At 55.3% G+C, this 17,367-nt stretch overlaps 1 protein-coding gene across 1 annotated transcript in view; it reads left to right on the top strand.

Annotated features, from left to right (window-relative positions):
* Positions 1–17,367, top strand: part of COL11A2 (collagen type XI alpha 2 chain) — an 80,070-nt gene that overhangs the window by 27,343 nt on the left and 35,360 nt on the right. Inside the window, exons 10-26 of the mRNA XM_056866884.1 lie at positions 173–232; positions 1,548–1,589; positions 1,727–1,789; positions 2,754–2,828; positions 6,322–6,408; positions 7,989–8,045; positions 8,879–8,932; positions 9,289–9,342; positions 9,447–9,500; positions 9,731–9,784; positions 10,558–10,611; positions 13,182–13,226; positions 14,295–14,348; positions 14,441–14,485; positions 15,854–15,907; positions 16,748–16,792; positions 16,887–16,940. Coding sequence (XP_056722862.1) covers positions 173–232; positions 1,548–1,589; positions 1,727–1,789; positions 2,754–2,828; positions 6,322–6,408; positions 7,989–8,045; positions 8,879–8,932; positions 9,289–9,342; positions 9,447–9,500; positions 9,731–9,784; positions 10,558–10,611; positions 13,182–13,226; positions 14,295–14,348; positions 14,441–14,485; positions 15,854–15,907; positions 16,748–16,792; positions 16,887–16,940 — 951 coding nt within the window. The remainder of the gene's footprint in view (positions 1–172; positions 233–1,547; positions 1,590–1,726; positions 1,790–2,753; positions 2,829–6,321; positions 6,409–7,988; positions 8,046–8,878; positions 8,933–9,288; positions 9,343–9,446; positions 9,501–9,730; positions 9,785–10,557; positions 10,612–13,181; positions 13,227–14,294; positions 14,349–14,440; positions 14,486–15,853; positions 15,908–16,747; positions 16,793–16,886; positions 16,941–17,367) is intronic.

Below are 17,367 nucleotides of genomic sequence, written 5' to 3'. Positions count from 1 at the left end.
ACATTGGAGGCTCTCTGTAAATGTGAGGCCAGGGCTAAATGCCCCCCCCCCCCGGTGATAGGCCCTGGCACCCTGAAGAAGGGGGCACACTGGGGGGTAGGGGGTGCGTGCACATGTGGCTCCACTATACTGACTGGACCCCTCTTCCCGGTTACATGTGTGTTACCCACAGGCAGTGCGAGGAGCCCGCGGCTACAAAGGAGAGAAGGGGGAACCGGCGGTCATCGAACCGGTATGTCCCGTGGAGGGGGCTGGTGCTGGACGGGGGCTCAGGGGAAGGAGCGCGGAGCTTCCTCTCTAGTAGGACTGGGGTGGGGTGGGGTGGATGTAAGTGGGACCTATTGAAGGTGGAGCCTGAACCTGCCCCACTCCGCTCACGGGGCAACCTGCAGTTTTTCCTTGATTTCAGAGCCAAGGAGATTTATATTTTCTCCAGAGTAAGGGGGGAAATCGTATTCCCTATTACTATGTATGGGTGTGAGAGCTGGACAACGAAGAAAGCTGACAGGAAGAAAGTAGATTCCTTGAAATGTGGTGTTGGAGGAGAGTGTTGCGGATATCCACCAAAAAAACAAACCAGTGGGTTATAGATGAAATCAAGCCTGAACTGACCCTAGAAGCTGAAATGACTAAACTGAGGCTGTCGTATTTTGGTCATATTATGAGAAGGCAAGAGTCCACCCCATGATGCTTCCACCCCTACTGCTGGAAGCCCCCCCACTCTCCACTGAGAGGGTGAGAAACGTGTCCCCGCGCTCCCCCCGGTCCACCGTCTCTCTCCAAAGGAATCGCAGCGTTTCATAAATGCACCATGCAGATTCTGCAAGTTATTTATTTACTTCGTTAATACCCCGCTTTCCTCCTCCTCAGTGAGGATCCAAAGTGGCCTCCAGCATTCTCTCCTCCTCCAGTTTATCCCCACAACAACCCTGCGAGGTAGGGTAGGCTGGGAGTCTGACTGGCCCAAGATAAGCCAGCGAGCTTCCCTAGCAGTGTGGGGAGTTGAGTCTGGGTCTCCCGGATCCTGATGCACTCTGCACCGCCCCGGCTCTCATGCGGTTTCTGCCCCCTCTGGCATCTTTGAACAGCCGGTCGGTGCCGTCCGTCCTTGTCCTGGGCGAGCCCCCCGTCCTGGACTTCTCCTTCTCCTTTGCTCACACATTCCCAAGGGTGTGTGGGGCTGAGATGGGGGGCCACTGGCCCTCGAGCTCTGGCTTGCGCAGCTACCTCTGCTGGGCGGCTGTGAAAAGTTCCCTGGAAAGGCATGGGTGACCGGTGAATGGGCCCCCGAGGCCGTCGGGGTGGCTCGAAGGCTCCGGGACGCCTTGTTTAGATGCTCAGAGAGCTTATCTCGGAATAGGCCTGAAATCGCAGCCTCTTCCCTTGGGGTTGGGGGGGGGTGGTGGTTACAGACAACGGTCTCTTTCATGGGACGCTAAAGAGAGAAAATGTTCTCCTGGCCCAGAGCTGCAGGAGGTGGCGGCGGCTGCCCGCCTTGGCTTCGCAGCCCCTCCCGGGTGAGCATCTTTCTCTCTCTTTCTTCGCAGGGGATGTTGGTGGAAGGGCCCCCTGGCCCTGAAGGACCTCCGGTAAGAGTCTGGGGATGTGTGTGTGCCATGGTCGGGGGGGAGGGCAAGGGGGCAAGGGAGGCATGCCCTCCATCTCCTGTCCCCTTCAGCTGATCCAGGGGCCGCGACAAAGGGCTCTTCTTTGTTCTCCCCTGCAGGGCATCAGCGGGCCGCCGGGCACCCAGGGCCCACCTGGGCCTCCTGGCGACTCTGGCGAGAGGGTGAGTACGGGCAGCGGCAGGACACTTCCCCTAGAGAAGAGCGCGGTGTTGGCACCGGGCAGGTGTGAAAAGGGGGCTCGGCCGTTTCCTGATGGAAGGACAGGTGGGAGAGACTCCTTCTTTGGGAGGGGCCGTGGCTCAGGGGTCCCGGTCCCAATCCCTGGCAGAGTTTCCAACTGAAAGGATCCGGAAGTGGGCAACAGGAAAGGGTTTTCTGTCTGCAGCCACGTGGAGTCATCTTAGGCTGGAAAGACCGACCGGCCTGGCTCTGTCCAAGGCAGTTTTGTGAAGCTCCATGTTCTCACACCGTGCCGTCTCCTGTGGGTTGCAAGTGTGGGGTTTGGGCATGGCTTTGTGTCCTTCGTGTCTGTCTGTCTTAGATCTAACTAGGTGAGCTTGGACTCTTGAAAACTCACACCTTGAAAAATTTGTTGGCCTCTAAGGCGCTCCTGGATTCATAGTCATAGAATCACAGAGTTGGAAGGGACCACCAGGGTCATCTAGTCCAACCCCCTGCACAACGCAGGAAATTCACAACTACCTCCTGCCCCCACACACCCCCAGTGACCCTCTACTCCATGCCCAGAAGATGGCCAAGGTGCCCTCCCTCTCATCATCTGCCTAAGGTCACAGAATCAGCCTTGCTGATAGATGGCCATCTAGCCTCTGCTTAAAAACCTCCAGGGAAGGAGAGCCCACCACCTCCCGAGGAAGCCTGTGCCACCGAGGAACTGCTCTGACTGTTAGAAAAGTCTTCCTAATGTCTAGACGGAAACTCTTTGGATTTAATTTCAACCCGTTGGTTCTGGTCCGACCTTCTGGGGCAACAGAAAACAACTCGGCATCATTAATTAAAATATATCTGTCTCTTTCTCTTGCTTCCTTTTTACATGTTTACTTCTGCATACTTGCAAGTATGGTCAGTAAGGACTTCTACCCCTGACCCATTCCCTCTCTTTCACAGGGCTCCCCTGGCCGTCCTGGTCTCCCTGGCTCAGATGGTGTTCCCGGACCCCCCGGCACCTCCATGATGCTTCCGGTGAGCCTCTGACATGGGGTGGGGGGGTAGGGGGGTAGAAGGTTGGATGCTGGGCTGGGTATCTTTGGGGTCCTGAGGAAGGGGTTCCATGGAATGGCGTAAGTCGGAGATGGTTGAATGTCTTGGATGGTCTAGAGCTGGGGATTCGCATGTTGCATTCAGTTGCAGAGCTCAGGTGAAAACAGAAGCCATTCGTGCATATGGCTGTTTCCTCGCGGTCACCCCCCTGACTGCTTCGGGGCTTTGCTTTGACTATGCTTGCATTTTCTGACTGTCAAAGGTTGCCTCGCTCTCCCCGCGCATTTCTGTGCATTTCCCCCATGTTTTCTGGATGCTGGCTAAACAAAAATCCAGAAAACGTGGACAAAATGCCGGAAATGCGTGGGGAGAGCGAGGCGACCTCTGACAGTCGGAAAATGCAAGCACAAGCAAAGCAAAGCCCCGAAGTAGTTGGTGGTGTGACCGCGAGGAAACAGCCAGGCATGAATGGCCTAAGTCTGGCCCAAAGCCGGAGTGGTTCACTCCCATCTGGGGATGAACTGGCCATGTGGGATGATCTGAGGAGCGTCCCTAGACCCACAAGGCAGAGCGCCGACCCTCTGCGGTGAGCCGCCCACTCCCAGTCGCTGTTGAGTCCGAGTCTGATGATTTCGAAGCTGCCGTCGGATAATTTCCAGTGCAGCCCCTGGAAGCCTCTCCCGCTGATGTCTGGCAACTTTTAAGTCTACCTTTGGCTGTTCAGAGAGGTTGGAGTGCGCCCCCCCCCCACTTTGGGGGTTTCTCAGCGCTTTCCTTTTTTAGGCACAATGTAGTTATTTATCGAGTATGTTTCTATCCTGCTCTAACGTGTTTCTCCCCTCCGCCACGGGATCCTTACAACCACTCTGTGAGGTAAGTTGGGCTGAGAATGAGTGACCCCAGGTGAGTTTCCGTGGCAGAGTGGAGATTGACACCTGGGCCTTCCCATTCCTGGTCTGAATGCTGTTGACGACTCTGTACCGCCCACTGGTTTGGATTGGTGCCCCTGATTTTATTCTCTGGCGTAGAAGGCTGTCTGGGCTGGCCAGTCTCATTGGCAGAGGGGCATTGCTGGCGCATGCACAAATGCGTCTCCCGTGCTGGAAAATGTGCAGAGCAATGAACCCTCAGAGGGGGGTGGCTGTCGATGGGCCCTGGGAAAATCTCACTTGAGTAGCCATATGGGGTCAGTTTCCTGAGAGGCACTCGTAGGAGATGCTCCTGGGAACTGATTCACACATTTTCTGACTGGCGCAAGAGGGGAAGGGTGGGGAGGGTTCAGCCTTTCCCTCCCAGGCCATTTTCGTGACCCGAAACAGCCCTGCGGAGCTACTGTTTGCACCTCTGGGGAAACTTGAGTGCAGGCCATCTGGACTTGTGAGTTTCCTCAGTGGGGCAAACTGGGGGCTCTTTCGGGGCTTTCTGAGCCCTCTGCCGCCCCCACCCCTTTATCGTCCTTCAGACAGGCTGGCAGCATGATAAAAATTATTCTTTGAATAATGCATATTTGTCCATTCATTGTTGACTGTATTTTCCTTGCAAAGTGAAAAATTCCACAGGGATGCTCGTGTGTGTGTGTGTGTGTGTGTGTGTGTGTGTGTGTGGTGACACCATAGGCACTGGTTAGTCAGTGCTATGCTCAGCCAGCTTGGGCAGTTTCTAGCACCAGCTTTTTCACAGCTTGACTCAGGAGATGAGAGGGATTCCCCCACTCCTCCTCCACATGAAGCCAGCTGGGTGGCCTGGGGCCAGTCACAGTTCTCTCCGAACTCTCTCAGCCCCACCTGCCTCACAAAGGGCCTGTTGTGGGGTTGGGGGAGAAGGCAATTGTAAGTTGTTTTGAGACTCCTTAAAGGTAGAGAAATACATTTTGGAATTTGGTTAAGAACATTTATGTGGACAAATAATTCAGGTGTTGTTTTTTAGTATATAATTTATTAAACAATACAACAGAAACAATATACAACAATATATATACGACATACACAACATATGTAAAATGTAGTAAGAACTGGGTTTCAGAATTAGAAAATGCATAGGACAAAACTGAAGAGCCACACAATGAAATGGTATAATCTATAAAATGGGCAAGACGGTAAAAACTGCCGAAAGCTTCTGCAAAATTGCAGACGTAGAAGAGGAAGTGTTGATATTTATATGCCGATTTTCTCTACCTTTTAAGGAGAGTCAAACTGGCTTACAATCTCCTTTTCTTCCTTTCCTTTAAACAGACACCCTGTGGGATAGGTGTGGCTGAGAGAGCTGTGACTAGCCCAAGGTCACCCAGCTGGCTTCATGTGTAGGAGTGGGGAAACCAACCTGGTTCACCAGATTAGAGTCCACTGCTCTTAACCACTACACCATGCTGGAACATTTTTATTCCTTTTCCAATTCTTGATTTATTTAACAGAATGCAAACACATGCTCACGTATAGATTCTCGCAGTGGCTAACAAACATTAGAATGAAAAACAACCTCATGTAAAACATGCAAATGAAAACTGAAATCCGTCACCGAATAGTCCGCATATATAAGTAAAAAAACACAAACTGAAAAGAAAAGGGTGCATCTTACTTCATAGCTAATAAAGTCTCTTAAATAATGGAAATTATTTAGAAAGAGGTTTAGTAAGGGGTGGTTATTTATTGGGAAACTGTGCCGGCAGGCCCCTCCAGTTGAGGCAGCTTTACAGTTAAAACACTAAAAAGCTAAAAGAAAACTCTTAAACCGCGACATGCCATGGAATTAAACCACTGAAAATCTCAGGGCATAAAAACAGCTTCCCCCACACATCGCCCGGCATAAAGGTGGAGACACAGGAGGGTTCTGAGGCCAGAAGCAGCCGATAAAACAGCTAAGAGAGATTTTTAAAAACCCTTCGTTAAAAGAGTAGTGATACGTGTTTTAGCCAGGGGCCGGAGGGCCGGGAAGGCAGGTGCCAGGTGAGCCTCCTGGGAGAGGGCGTTCCAAAGGCCAGGCGCCACCACTGAGAAGGCCCTGCCTCTGGTCCTTGCCTGCCTCACCTCTGCAGGTGGGGGCACCCAGGGCAGGGCTTCCGGAGAGAATCTCACCTGTCACTTCTCGGTCTGGTGGCCTCACCTAGTGATGTCAGGAAGTCATTTGAGGGCGGTCCAGTGGTTTTTCCCTGTTCAACCCAGTGCAGCATCTGCAGTTGAAAGACCCCAGAAATTCGTCACCAGTCAGAGGAGACATTGCCTTGCAAGAAGGGCCTGACCTAGGAGAAGACGTTTTCCGCGGGTGGTATCTCACGAGCACCAGGAGGCCGGCTCAGGATGGGGTGCCGAGTGTGGGATGTCTCCCGTCTGGAATCTCCGTGGGCTCCGCGGGGGGTCTCTTGCGGGGTCCCTCCACCTTCAGGGGCCTCACTGCCAAGACCACCAAATGCAAAGGGAGTGGGGGGGGGAATGTGACACGAAGGGGCTTTTTCTCTGACGCTTTTTCCTTCTCTCTCCAGTTCCGCTTTGGGAGCAGCGGAGGGGACAAGGGGCCCGTGGTGTCCGCCCAGGAAGCCCAAGCTCAGGCCATCTTGCAGCAAGCCCGCGTGAGTCTGGCGGGGGGTGGGATGGGGGGTGGGATGGAGAGGAAGCTGCACCTTTTCTGCCTCCCCCACCAAGTCAGCTGCCTTCATTTCCTACACAGAGGTTTACAATTTAGAGCCCCAGCTAAAGTGGAGCTTGCCAGATCTCTCTCTGGGCCAGTGACAGGGACCCCCCCCCCAAAGGGCTGCCCCTTCTGCATCTCTCCTTTGCCCAGGAAGTTCCCTGGTTCTAGAAGAGGAATATCCTTTGCCTAGAACATGTGCGAGCAAATGCCTTTTTTGGACACTGCTATGATGCAGAGTGGCGCAGAGTGTTAAGCTGCAGTACTGCAGTCAAAAGCTCTGCTCACGACCTGAGTTCGATCCCAGCAGAAGTTGGTTTCAGGTAGCCAGCTCGACTTAGCCTTCCATCCTTCCGAGGTTGGTCAAATGAGTACCCAGCTTGTTGGAGGTAAAGGGAAGATGACTGGGGGAGGCACTGGCAAACCACCCCATAAAACAAAGTCTGCCTAGTAAACGTCCAGATGTGACGTCACCCCATGGGTCAGTAATGACCCGGTGCTTGCACAGGGGACCTTTACCTTTTTTTATGATGCAGAATTGCTTTCTTAGGATTTTTGTTGTTGTTGTTTTCGTAAAAGCTACAGAAATTGCAAAATAATAATAATAACAAGCACAATTGCTATCTGAAAATTACCTCAAACCCATAAGAAGAGAAGGGGAAGATGGATGCCATTTTCTGGTCACTGGAGTAGGGGTCACTGGGGTGTGGGGGGGCAGTTGTCAATTTTCTGCATTGTGCAAGGGGTTGGACTAGATGACCTTGGAGGTCCCCCTCCAACTCTATGATTCTATGACCCAGTTGTGTGTTCAGTACTATCCTCTTCACAACTCTGGTCATGTGGGGCGTGTGTCCTATTTTCTTGAGGGTTCCTGTCCCACTCCGATCCCTGGTGATTTCCCCCATAATCAACAAGGTTGTGGCTTTAGCCTGTTTTTAGTGGTAGCAGTTTACTTGAACCACGATCCCTCCCTGCGTTGTGTGAGCACCCGTCCTTTCTCTTCTGGCTCTGGGCCTGCCTTTCCCAGTTTTAGCAAGAAGCGTTCTTGACCCCGTGAATAAATTACCTTCCACTCTGTCTGCCGTCTCTGTTCCCTATCCGTGTCTCGGCTCGTTCAACAATGCAGCCGGGCCCGGTCTCAGAAAACGATGCCAGTGCTTAGCCTCGCTTAGCGTCTTGTGGCGTCTCCTTGTTTATTAGGCGGCCATTCAGCTCTTTACAGGACGAGCAGAAATCTGAAACTCCCATCTGTAGTGCAGACATGACCCCCTTCGTTTGAGAGGACGCAAACCCCCGCGGGGGACTCGCTTTGCACTTCAGCGCACCAAAGAAGGCGTGCTTTCTGTCCTTGCAGAAAGACGGGGGGACGCTGCCCTTTTGAATCCAGAAAGGAAAGGACGGTTTCCTCTCTAGAGCAGAACCCTTGTTGCCTTTGTAAACCCCTCCGGACCCCTCCTCAAATCGGGGTCTCCGCTTTATCGGACTGACTGATAACCCCTTCCCTCTTCTTTTTCCTCGCAGCTAGCCTTGCGCGGCCCCCCAGGACCGATGGGATATACTGGCCGTACTGGACCCTTGGTGGGTATGAACAGTGGGTGGTCTTTCAAGGAGACCATCAGGGGTTCAAAGGGGTGGGGAGGTAACACATTTGTATGTGGCAGAAGCTTTGGCATCCGTAGGGGTGTTTGTGTGTGTGTCTGAACTCTCTCAAATAACCTTTGGCCCTCTTTAAGAAAACTATTGCCCTGAAAAGCTGCCTTATTAAACTGCAGTGCCTTCTGCACTCCACTGCAGCTGTTCTGAATGTGCCGGGCACGGCCCCAAAGGGTGGCATCTTGACTGCCCTGGAATATGCACAGATCTACTGTGGTCCAGGCAGCCAGATTTCCTCTTGGCACGTTCAGTACAGCTGCCTTGGAGTGCAGAAGGAGGTGAGCTGTCTTCAGATGGCGTTCCTCACCACTGTACGCCGTAACCTTGGGATCTCTGTTGTGGGGTCTCTGCTCCAGAGGTGAATTGCATTCTCCCATTCCTCATCCTGGAAAGGGAAAAGAAACGTTGGTAGGCGAAACTCTACTTTGTCATGAGGGTAAAGCCGAGTTCCTTCTGTCCCGTCGCCAACTAATTTCTCAAATTAGTTTTATCTAATTTGCTGGTGAAGGCGAGAGAAAAACCCAGCTCTGAGGGGAAAGTGGGCGAGGAGGGCATTGTGGGATAAGTCCCACCTCCCTGCAGGGTTTGTATATCACCAACAAGTTGAGGGGAATGTTGAGGCCTTCCCCCTGACTCTCATTTTCCTAGTGCCACGCTGGACGTGGCGTCGGATCCCTGGCTCCTGTGGCCAGAGCTGGCTTGCGGGAGGGCTGGGGTTTTTCTGCCGCAGAGGTAACCATCGTGCGTTTCTCTTCCAGGGGCAACCCGGCAGCTCTGGCTTAAAGGGGGAAGCTGGAGACTTTGGTCCCCAGGTAAGCGGATCCTTGGTGGCAGCTGCCAATCCCCCAGCTAGGCGCCACCCCCTCTCCCTCCTGCCCTGGCCTTTGGCATGTTTGCCCTGGCCCAGAACCCACCCCTTTGGCTCCCCCACTCACACTGGAATCAGCTGCAGCTGAAATTGAGGGGCACAGCTCCCGAGCCGCAGCACCTGTGATACTGGGCCCCCGCGGCCACGGGGCCTTTCCATCCTGCACTCTGCCCTACGCTGCTGTCCACACAAGTCCTCAACCTGCGACCCCCCTTTTCCCTCTTCGGGGCACGTCAGTGGTCGGGAGCCCCAGCTGAGCCCCCCAAATAAGACTCTGGGTCTGTCTCCCTCTCTCCCTAGGGACCGCGGGGAGCCCCGGGGCTAACCGGACCGCCAGGGAAATCAGGCCGCCGGGTAAGTTGCTTGGGGGGACCCAGGAGCACGTGTGGGGAGTGGGTGTGAGGGCAAGGGGTCGGGCTGCCTCTCATTCATTGTCTGCCTGCTTCCTCCCCCCACAGGGTCGTGCTGGAGCTGATGGGGCCCGGGGCATGCCCGGAGAGTCTGGCGCCAAGGTAAGGCGGCACCCCACCGCCAAAGGGCCCCGAGTCCCCCTCCGGGTGGCTGCTTTGCCAGGGTTTTGAGGAGCTGCCAGGTGGAGTCGAGGGCGGAGGGTCACGAGGGCTGGCTGGCCCCTTTTCTGTGGCTGGTGGGCTCTGGGCCCCGAGTGCTGCAAGGTAGAAAGGCGGCTGATAAAGGGTTTCTCAACCAATGAAGAAAAGGGCCCTTCGCTTTCTCTCTGCAGGGCGACCGTGGCTTTGACGGACTCCCAGGCCTGCCGGGGGAAAAGGGACATCGGGTAAGTGCGGAGGGTCTGGGGGGTGGCCACATCAAGCCACACCAACCCCCCTGTCGTCATAAACCTTGGAATAAGTTGTGGGAACGGGCAGTGCACACACACACATGCACACACACAACAGCAACAACAGCCACCCAATGGTGCCTTCTGCACGCTCCGCCACACCCTGTGAACAGCTCCGCCAAGCCAAGGGAGTTAGAGCCTTCTCCCGACAAATGCCCTGCCCCCCCCCCCCGTGTGTGTGTGCCCGGGGTGTGTGTGTTGTGCGCGTGTCTGTGAACCAACACTTGTTCAGAGCCGGCTCTGTGTCTGCTGCCCCCTGGTGGCGTCTGGCTGCCACAACACTTCACGCTGGTCACATTGGCAGGACCCCCCCCACCATTTTTGCAGAGAATCCCCCCCCCAACGTACTTTCTGTCTATGTCTCCACGTCTGCACTGCAGACCCAGGCTGGTTTTAAACGGGCGCCGTCCACATCACTTCACCCCCAGGAATCTTGGGAATTGTCCAGGACTGCCAGCTTCCCCTCTCCCCCCTCAATTTGGCCTCCCATGCCTGGGGCAGAAATTCAGCGGGTCAAGCGCCCCTCCTTACTGCACGCACCTGTTGGATTTTTTGCAACTGCTCCCAAGTCCCACGAGCCCCTCACGGAACGACAGCCCCCGGAGTTCCTGGGAAAGGGGGGGGGAGTTTGCAGGTGGAGAGGGTGGCCCGGCGTGTCTCTCGCTGGCCGGCCAGCCCAGGCTCACGTCCTTTGTTTCTCTCCACGCCAGGGTGACACCGGCTCCCAGGGCGTCCCTGGGCCCCACGGCGAAGACGGTGAGAGGGTCAGTATTGGTGGTGGTTGATGGAATGGGGGTGGGGATCCAGCACTGTTCGGCAAGTGGGGCAGCCCCTGCCTAGCGGCTCTGCAGCCTTTGAGAGGGCTCTGAGAAACGTACCCATGTCGTCATCTTTACAACAGCCCTGAAGGTAGGCCGGCCGTCTCGTCTCCATGTGGCACGGTGGTCTGGGTGAGGCTGAGAAGGGGCACCTGATTAGGGTTGCCAGCTCTGGTTTGGGAAATTCCTGGAGATTTGGGGGGGGCGTTGGAGCCTTCAGTGGGGTGAAATGCCCTAGAATCCACCCTCCGAAGCAGCCATTTTCTCCAGGGGAGCTGATCTCGATAGTCTGGAGGTTGGCAACCATACCTGAGACCACCTGGCGAGGTTGGGACAGAGGTGGATTTCAATCAGGGACTTGCTGACTTCTAGTGGGATGGAAAAAACTATCCCAGGGGACGAGGGCAGGGGGACCACAAAACACCGGCCAGCTTGAAGAGGGGGTTATGCTGGTGGGGCCCTCACTCCGTGGACTGACGGAGAGCCCCGTTCACCATTATGATTTATTTATTCATTTTTATTCAATTTATACCCCACCCTTTCCCATCCCAAGACGAGCTCAGGCGGCTTCCAACAATATACGTATACAGTACGTTAAAACATAGTTTAAAACAATTTACCACCCATATAATACAGATTAAAATGGCCGTCCAGTTTATACCTGCGACTGCAATAAAATTAAGTTGTAAAGGTGAGAAGCCCGTCATAGATTTTAGGCAGAGGAGCTACATAAATAAAGCGAAAGAGGAGGAGAAGGGAAGGGAAGCCAATTTGTTGATGGAATCCGTTGCTGCCTCAACCATAGGCCTGGCAGAACATCTCCGTCTTACAGGTAGGGTTGCCAGGTCCCACTTTACTACCAGCGGGAGGTTTTTGGGGCGCAGCCTGAGGAGGGTGGGGTTTGGGGGAGGGACTTCAATGCCATAGAGTCCAATTGCCAAAGCAGCCATTTTCTCCTGGTGAACTGATCTGGAGATCAGTTGTAATAGCAGGAGATCTCCAGCTAGTACCTGGAGGTTGGCAACTCAATTTACCCGGGTCTCCCTAGACAGAGAATTCCACCAGGCTGGGGCTAGCGCCGAAAAGGCCCTGGGGGAGGATCAGCCGAAAGGGCCACCTGGCTCCCCTGGGCCCTCCGTGCCGCCCCACCAAACACGCACACAGCAACCGCTGTGAGAGAGTCCGTTTGCAGGGGCTCCCGGAGGAGAGCCAGCTGGCCAGGGAGAAAGGGGAATAAATCCAGCCGTGCCCTAGAGTGACTCGCTTTCTCTCTTCCTGGGTGCCCCACCATGGCAGCGGCGGTTTCACTCTCTCTTCTCTGCGGCCAGGAAGGTCTCCTTCCGACTGAGAGCACAGGGGCAGCAGAGAAGGGGAGGGAGAGTTGTTGGAGAGGGCCTGATCCTTTACCTCCATCCCTGGCACGAGGCTGGCAGCTGCCATGTTCTCTGATCCCTCTTTCAAGGCACGAGCGGCCCACCGACCCCCAAGCCCTGTTTACTTCCCTGGAACATGGATTGGGTGCCATGTTGGGAAAGGGTGCCCAGAAGAGCCCCATGTGGCAGGTCAAAGAGCCACGTGGGGCTCCCGACCCACTGAGTGGGTATCTCGGGTTTACACTGACAACATGAACAGTCGATAAAAAAATTGCTGCTTACAATATATTCACTGCAGCGTTCACTCCTAATATTGGAGCTGGGGGAACTTTGCCAGCATGGAGTCGTGGTTAGAGTGTCAGGTTAGGATCAGGGAGATCCACAGCTGCCGCTCAAATCCACAGCTGCCGTTCAAGCTTGCACCAGTCACACACACACACAGCCTAATCTACCTCACAGGGTTGTTGTGAGTATAAAATGGAAATGAGTGCCAGTTTGGCAGCTGAGCCCAGAGGAACCATGTTAGGTTTATGCAAACTGTGAAGAATTTGGGTGTTGGTTGACTTGCTTTCAGTAATTTATTCAGCTCATCCTATTCACAGAAGAAAGCAAAGGGGGACCCGGGATCCTGGCCCACCCACCCCCACCCGGCCCGTGGAAGTTGAGCCAAACCCCACCTGGCCCCGTTCATGATAACTTCCCTAGCTTTTCTCCACAGTCTTGAGAACTAGAAGCTTGGTATTTTCCCCCAGAACCCTGAAAATCGAGGTCCTTGGGATGAGTAGGGTTTGCCAGCTCCGGGTTGGGAAATACCTGGAGGTTTTTGGGGCGGAGCCTGAGGAGGGGTGGGGTTTGGGGTGGGGAGGGACTCCAATGCCAAAGAGTCCAGTTGCCTAAGTGGCCATTTTCTCCAGGGGAACTGATCTCTGTTGGCTGGAGATCAGTCGTAATAGCAGGAGAGCTCCAGGTAGTACCTGGAGGTTGGCAACCCTAGAGATGAGGTGTCTCTCAAGCCCAATGACGTAGTGCAGTTGTCTTGGTGGGGTGGGGGCACCTTTCTGAGCTAAATCCCACCACCACCACCACCACCACCACCACTAGATGAACGCCTGCTTGACGCTGAGGTCCTTTCTTTGCCCGTAGGGAGACGATGGAGAAGTGGGACCTCGTGGGCTTCCTGGAGAGCCGGTAGGTGCCACCCCACACCCCTTGGTGCCTGCAAGGGATTCTGGGAAACATGGTGCTTCTTAGGACTCAGCCAAGGCCTCCCGCTTCTGGAAATCCAAAGGATCGGGGCCCTTTCCTCCCAAGCAACACACAAGGATATAAGATGTACCACGCAATGGCCTTTCCTGATGAGAGGGAGGGCATCTCTGCCATCTTCTGGGCATGTAGTGGGGGTCACTAGGGGTGTGTGTGGGGGGGAGGTAGTTGTGAATTTCCTGCATTGTGCAGGGGGTTGGACTAGATGAACCTGGTGGTCCCTTCCAACTCTACAATTCTACGACGCCAACCCCCTTTTCAGTTCTATAGAGGACCAGTTCAGTCCTGGGAGCCCTGACAGAGCCCCTGTCTTTTCCGTCCAGGCAGAAGATTTACAGGCACGGTTTCATTTATTCAAGGAAGTCTACATAGCTCATAGGCTTTTAGACAAAATAATATAACCATAAATGAAATACATGGGTGAGGGAGGGAGAACATTCAGCGCTTTAGGAAGTAAATATTGAATGCATCATTTAAATATGGAATCCCGCCCCGGTTATGGTGCTCTGCTCATTCAGTTGAAGATACCAGCCCCTTGGCCCGGGAGGCTCCGTCTCTCGAGCGCCAGGAGAATCTCGCAGGTTGTGCAAACCTCATTTGAGACTCAAAGAGATTAGCCTGAAGCCAAACGAGCAGAGGATCTTGCCCAGGAGATGGGCCAGAGTGTCTTGACCAGAGCTTTGCCAGGAGGAGAAGGAGGACCCTCGGTCTTGAAAAGCCTGACGGGACGGGCGCTAGGTGGGACGGCTCAGATCCAAGGTCTCGCAAGCCGGACCCTGCCTTGCTCAGAGCGGAGCCGTCTTGCAAAGTGCTCTCTCAGGGTCCGGGCGGGAGAATGAAGCATTTGAGAGGGGGGTCCTCCCGTTTGTTTCCAGCACTTCTGGACCAGGTGAAGCGCTTGCGGGTCTGTGTAGGCAGGAAGAAGGACCCGTCCTCTCAGCCTCTCCTCCGGGGTTCTGACGGCCCGCTTTTCTCTCCCCTGCCTCTTTACAGGGACCCCGAGGTTTGCTCGGCCCCAAAGGGCCCCCAGGGATCGCAGGCCCACCGGTAAGTCCTGGGGAGGGGGCCTGCCGTCTCCCAGAGTTGCGACCCCCACAGTTCTACCCCTAACCGCTGCGTCTCTGTCCGTGTCTCGGCAGGGCGTGCGTGGCATGGACGGGCCCCACGGGCCGAAGGGGAACCTGGTGAGTATCGGTGTCATGGGGGGGGGGAGGTTTGGTGTCCGGCCAGACTTCTCACCGCTGTTTTCTTAAAAGAGATTTCTGCATTGTGGAAACAAAGCCGTTGCCTTTTAAAAAGAAATTGTGTTTGCATTTTTTTTTTAAAGGAGAGCGTTGATAGTCCTGTTCTCTGCTTGAGGCCCAGGTGGTCTGAAACTGATCTGATATCCAAATCTTGGCTGCAAAACCTCCGCAAAGAATATTTTTGCAGCCTCCCTGGGCAGCCACACACAGAAAGATTCCCCCCCCATCCCTGAACATTTCCCCTGAAACCGTCCTTTGGGGCTTCCAAACTGTTCAGCATTAGGGTTGCCAGGTCCCTCTTTGCCACCAGCGGGAGGTTTTTGGGGCGGAGCCTGAAGAGGGCAGGGTTTGAGCAGGGGAGGGACTTCAATGCCATAGAGTCCAATTGCCAAAGTGGCCATTTTCTCCAGGTAAACTGATCTCTATTGGCTGGAGATCAGTTGTAATAGTGGGAGATCTCCAGCTAGTACCTGGAGGTTGGTAACCCTATTCAGCATGAATATAAAGAAGCAAGCTGGTGCATACCTCTGGGCATGTGCGGAGTGCTCTTCCCTCACTCCTCAGTAGCCACAACCCCCCTCCGGGATTAAGGAGAGTGGTTTCCAGCCTGCGTGGCGTTTGGGGCACAAGTAACTCCCAGGGGAGAAAAATATTTGTGTCCCCTGGAAGAAAAGGGGACGGTTCTCCTGGCAGGTCCTTTTGCACAACGAGAGAGAGCCAGTGGGGCCGGTGGTGTGGTGGCCCCCAGGGCTCTGGCATTCGCCCCAGCCCCAGCCTGGAGGCATTGTAAGAAACGGGAGGACGGAGGACTTCCCAGGTCCCATTTTGCTGGCCTTGAAGGGTCTCCTCTGCAGGCCTGGTGGTTGCGTCCGCTTTTAGGACGTCTCGGGTTGTTTGGTTCTTTATTGATGCGGGGAGCTGCGGTCTGAGGAGGAGACCTCTGGCCGGTCCCTCTGGCAGCTCTATGGGCTTACACCAGGGGTCCCTGACCTTTTTGAGCCTGCGGGCACGTTTGGGAATCGGCCGCGGCATGGCAGGCAGAGCAACAGAGTGGCTGCCGCAAGATTGCTGCCACAGGAGGAGGAGCCGGCCACGAAACGACTTCCACAGCTTAACTTCAGTAACACCGTGTGGATCCCCCAAAGCAACATTTTACTAAATCTGCACAGCCAAATCAGAATCCTTGCTGGGCGAAAGCCCTACCTGGCCCTGCCCACTTCACCTGAAATGGTGTCGGCGGACGCCTTGGCGTGCCCGGGTGCCACGTTGGGCACCCCTGGCTTACGCTTTGCTTTTTCCCCCAACCAGGGACCACAAGGGGAGCCAGGCCCCCCCGGCCAGCAGGGAACCCCAGGGACGCAGGTGAGTGGGGGCCTCCGACGAAGGTGAGCTCTGCTGGGCCAGAGCAAAGAGGGGCTGCCTAGGTGGGGTTCCCAGCTCCAGGTTGGGAAACACCTGGATTTTTTGGGGGGTGGAGCCTGAGGAGGGCGGGGTTTGGGGAGGAGTGGGACTTCAGTGGGGTATAATGCCAAAGAGCCCCACCTTTCAAAGCGGCCATTTTCTCCAGGGGAAGTGATCCTGATAGGGGTCACTGATAGGGGTCACTGGGGTGTGTGTGTGGGGGGGAGGTAGTTGTGAAATTCCTGCATTGTGCAGGGGGCTGGACTAGATGCCCCTGGTGGTCCCTTCCGACTCTATGATTCTGGGATCCCTGTTGCCTGGAGATCAGGTGTAATTCCAGGTCACCTCCAGCCACCACCAGGAGGCTGGCAACCCTATGTGTAGACCAGCTTCTGTTTCCCACAGTGGCTGGTCAAATGACTGCAGGAATACCCCACTGGGGCATGAAGGTGGCAGCCCTGCCTCCCTTTTCATGGCTCCTTGCATCTGGTCTCAAGGCACAGGCTGCCTCTGAGCATGGAGGCTCCACTTAGCCTGGGTAACCACTGCTGATAGACACACAAGCCAGGAATTGGTCTGTTCTAAGAACCAAAGAGGTGCCGGGGATTGACCCGGGAACCTCGGGCATGGTCAGCGGGTGCCCCTGGCGCTACTGGCCAGGTGGCCATTCTGGCTTTCCTTTCAGCTTGCGCCTGAGGGTGGTCTTCTGGGGTCCTCGGGGGGAAGGGGTCTAAGGGGTTGGGGTATTGGAAGCTGGCCGGGACCGTCTGACGTTGTGTCTTCCTCTGGGATTCTTTCTAGGGACTGCCAGGACCGCAAGGGGCCATGGGGCCTACAGGGGAAAAGGTGAGGTGTGCCCTGCCCCACTGCTGTGGGGGCACCTGGGTTGGGGGGCCGACCCACTGCTGGCCTGACGTGTATTTCCCTCTCTCCCTCTCAGGGCCCCACAGGGAAACCCGGCCTGCCAGGAATGCCAGGCTTGGATGGACCCCCGGTGAGTACCTGCCTACCACCACCCCACCCCAGCAGTCTCTTGTGCCTGTCTTCTGCCTGGGGTTGCCAGCTCTGGGAGGGAAATTCTTGGAGATTTGGGGAGGGCAGAGTGTGGGGAGGGGAGGGAGCTGGGCGGGGATGTGATGCCAGAGAGCCCCATCCTGCGAAGCTCCCCTTTTCTCCCAGGGACCTGATCTCTGTAGTCTGGACAGCAGTCCTATAATTGTGGGGAGAATGCCAGGCCCCACCAGGTGGTTGGCAACCTTACTTCTGCCCCACACAGAGAAGGAGCTGGTGGGGATCCCACGCGGGAAGGGAGGGGCTGACTCTGGCCTAGCGGCCGTTTTGATCAGGAGGTGCCCAGGTGCTAATTCTATGACCTATGACCTTAGATGAGAGGGGGGAGGCACCTTGGCCATCTTCTGGGC

Source organism: Euleptes europaea, chromosome 1 (genome assembly GCF_029931775.1).
Source record: "Euleptes europaea isolate rEulEur1 chromosome 1, rEulEur1.hap1, whole genome shotgun sequence".
Taxonomy (NCBI): Eukaryota; Metazoa; Chordata; class Lepidosauria; order Squamata; family Sphaerodactylidae; genus Euleptes; species Euleptes europaea.
The sequence above is the reverse complement of the archived record's forward strand: the minus strand, read 5'-3'. Positions and strand labels throughout refer to the sequence as shown.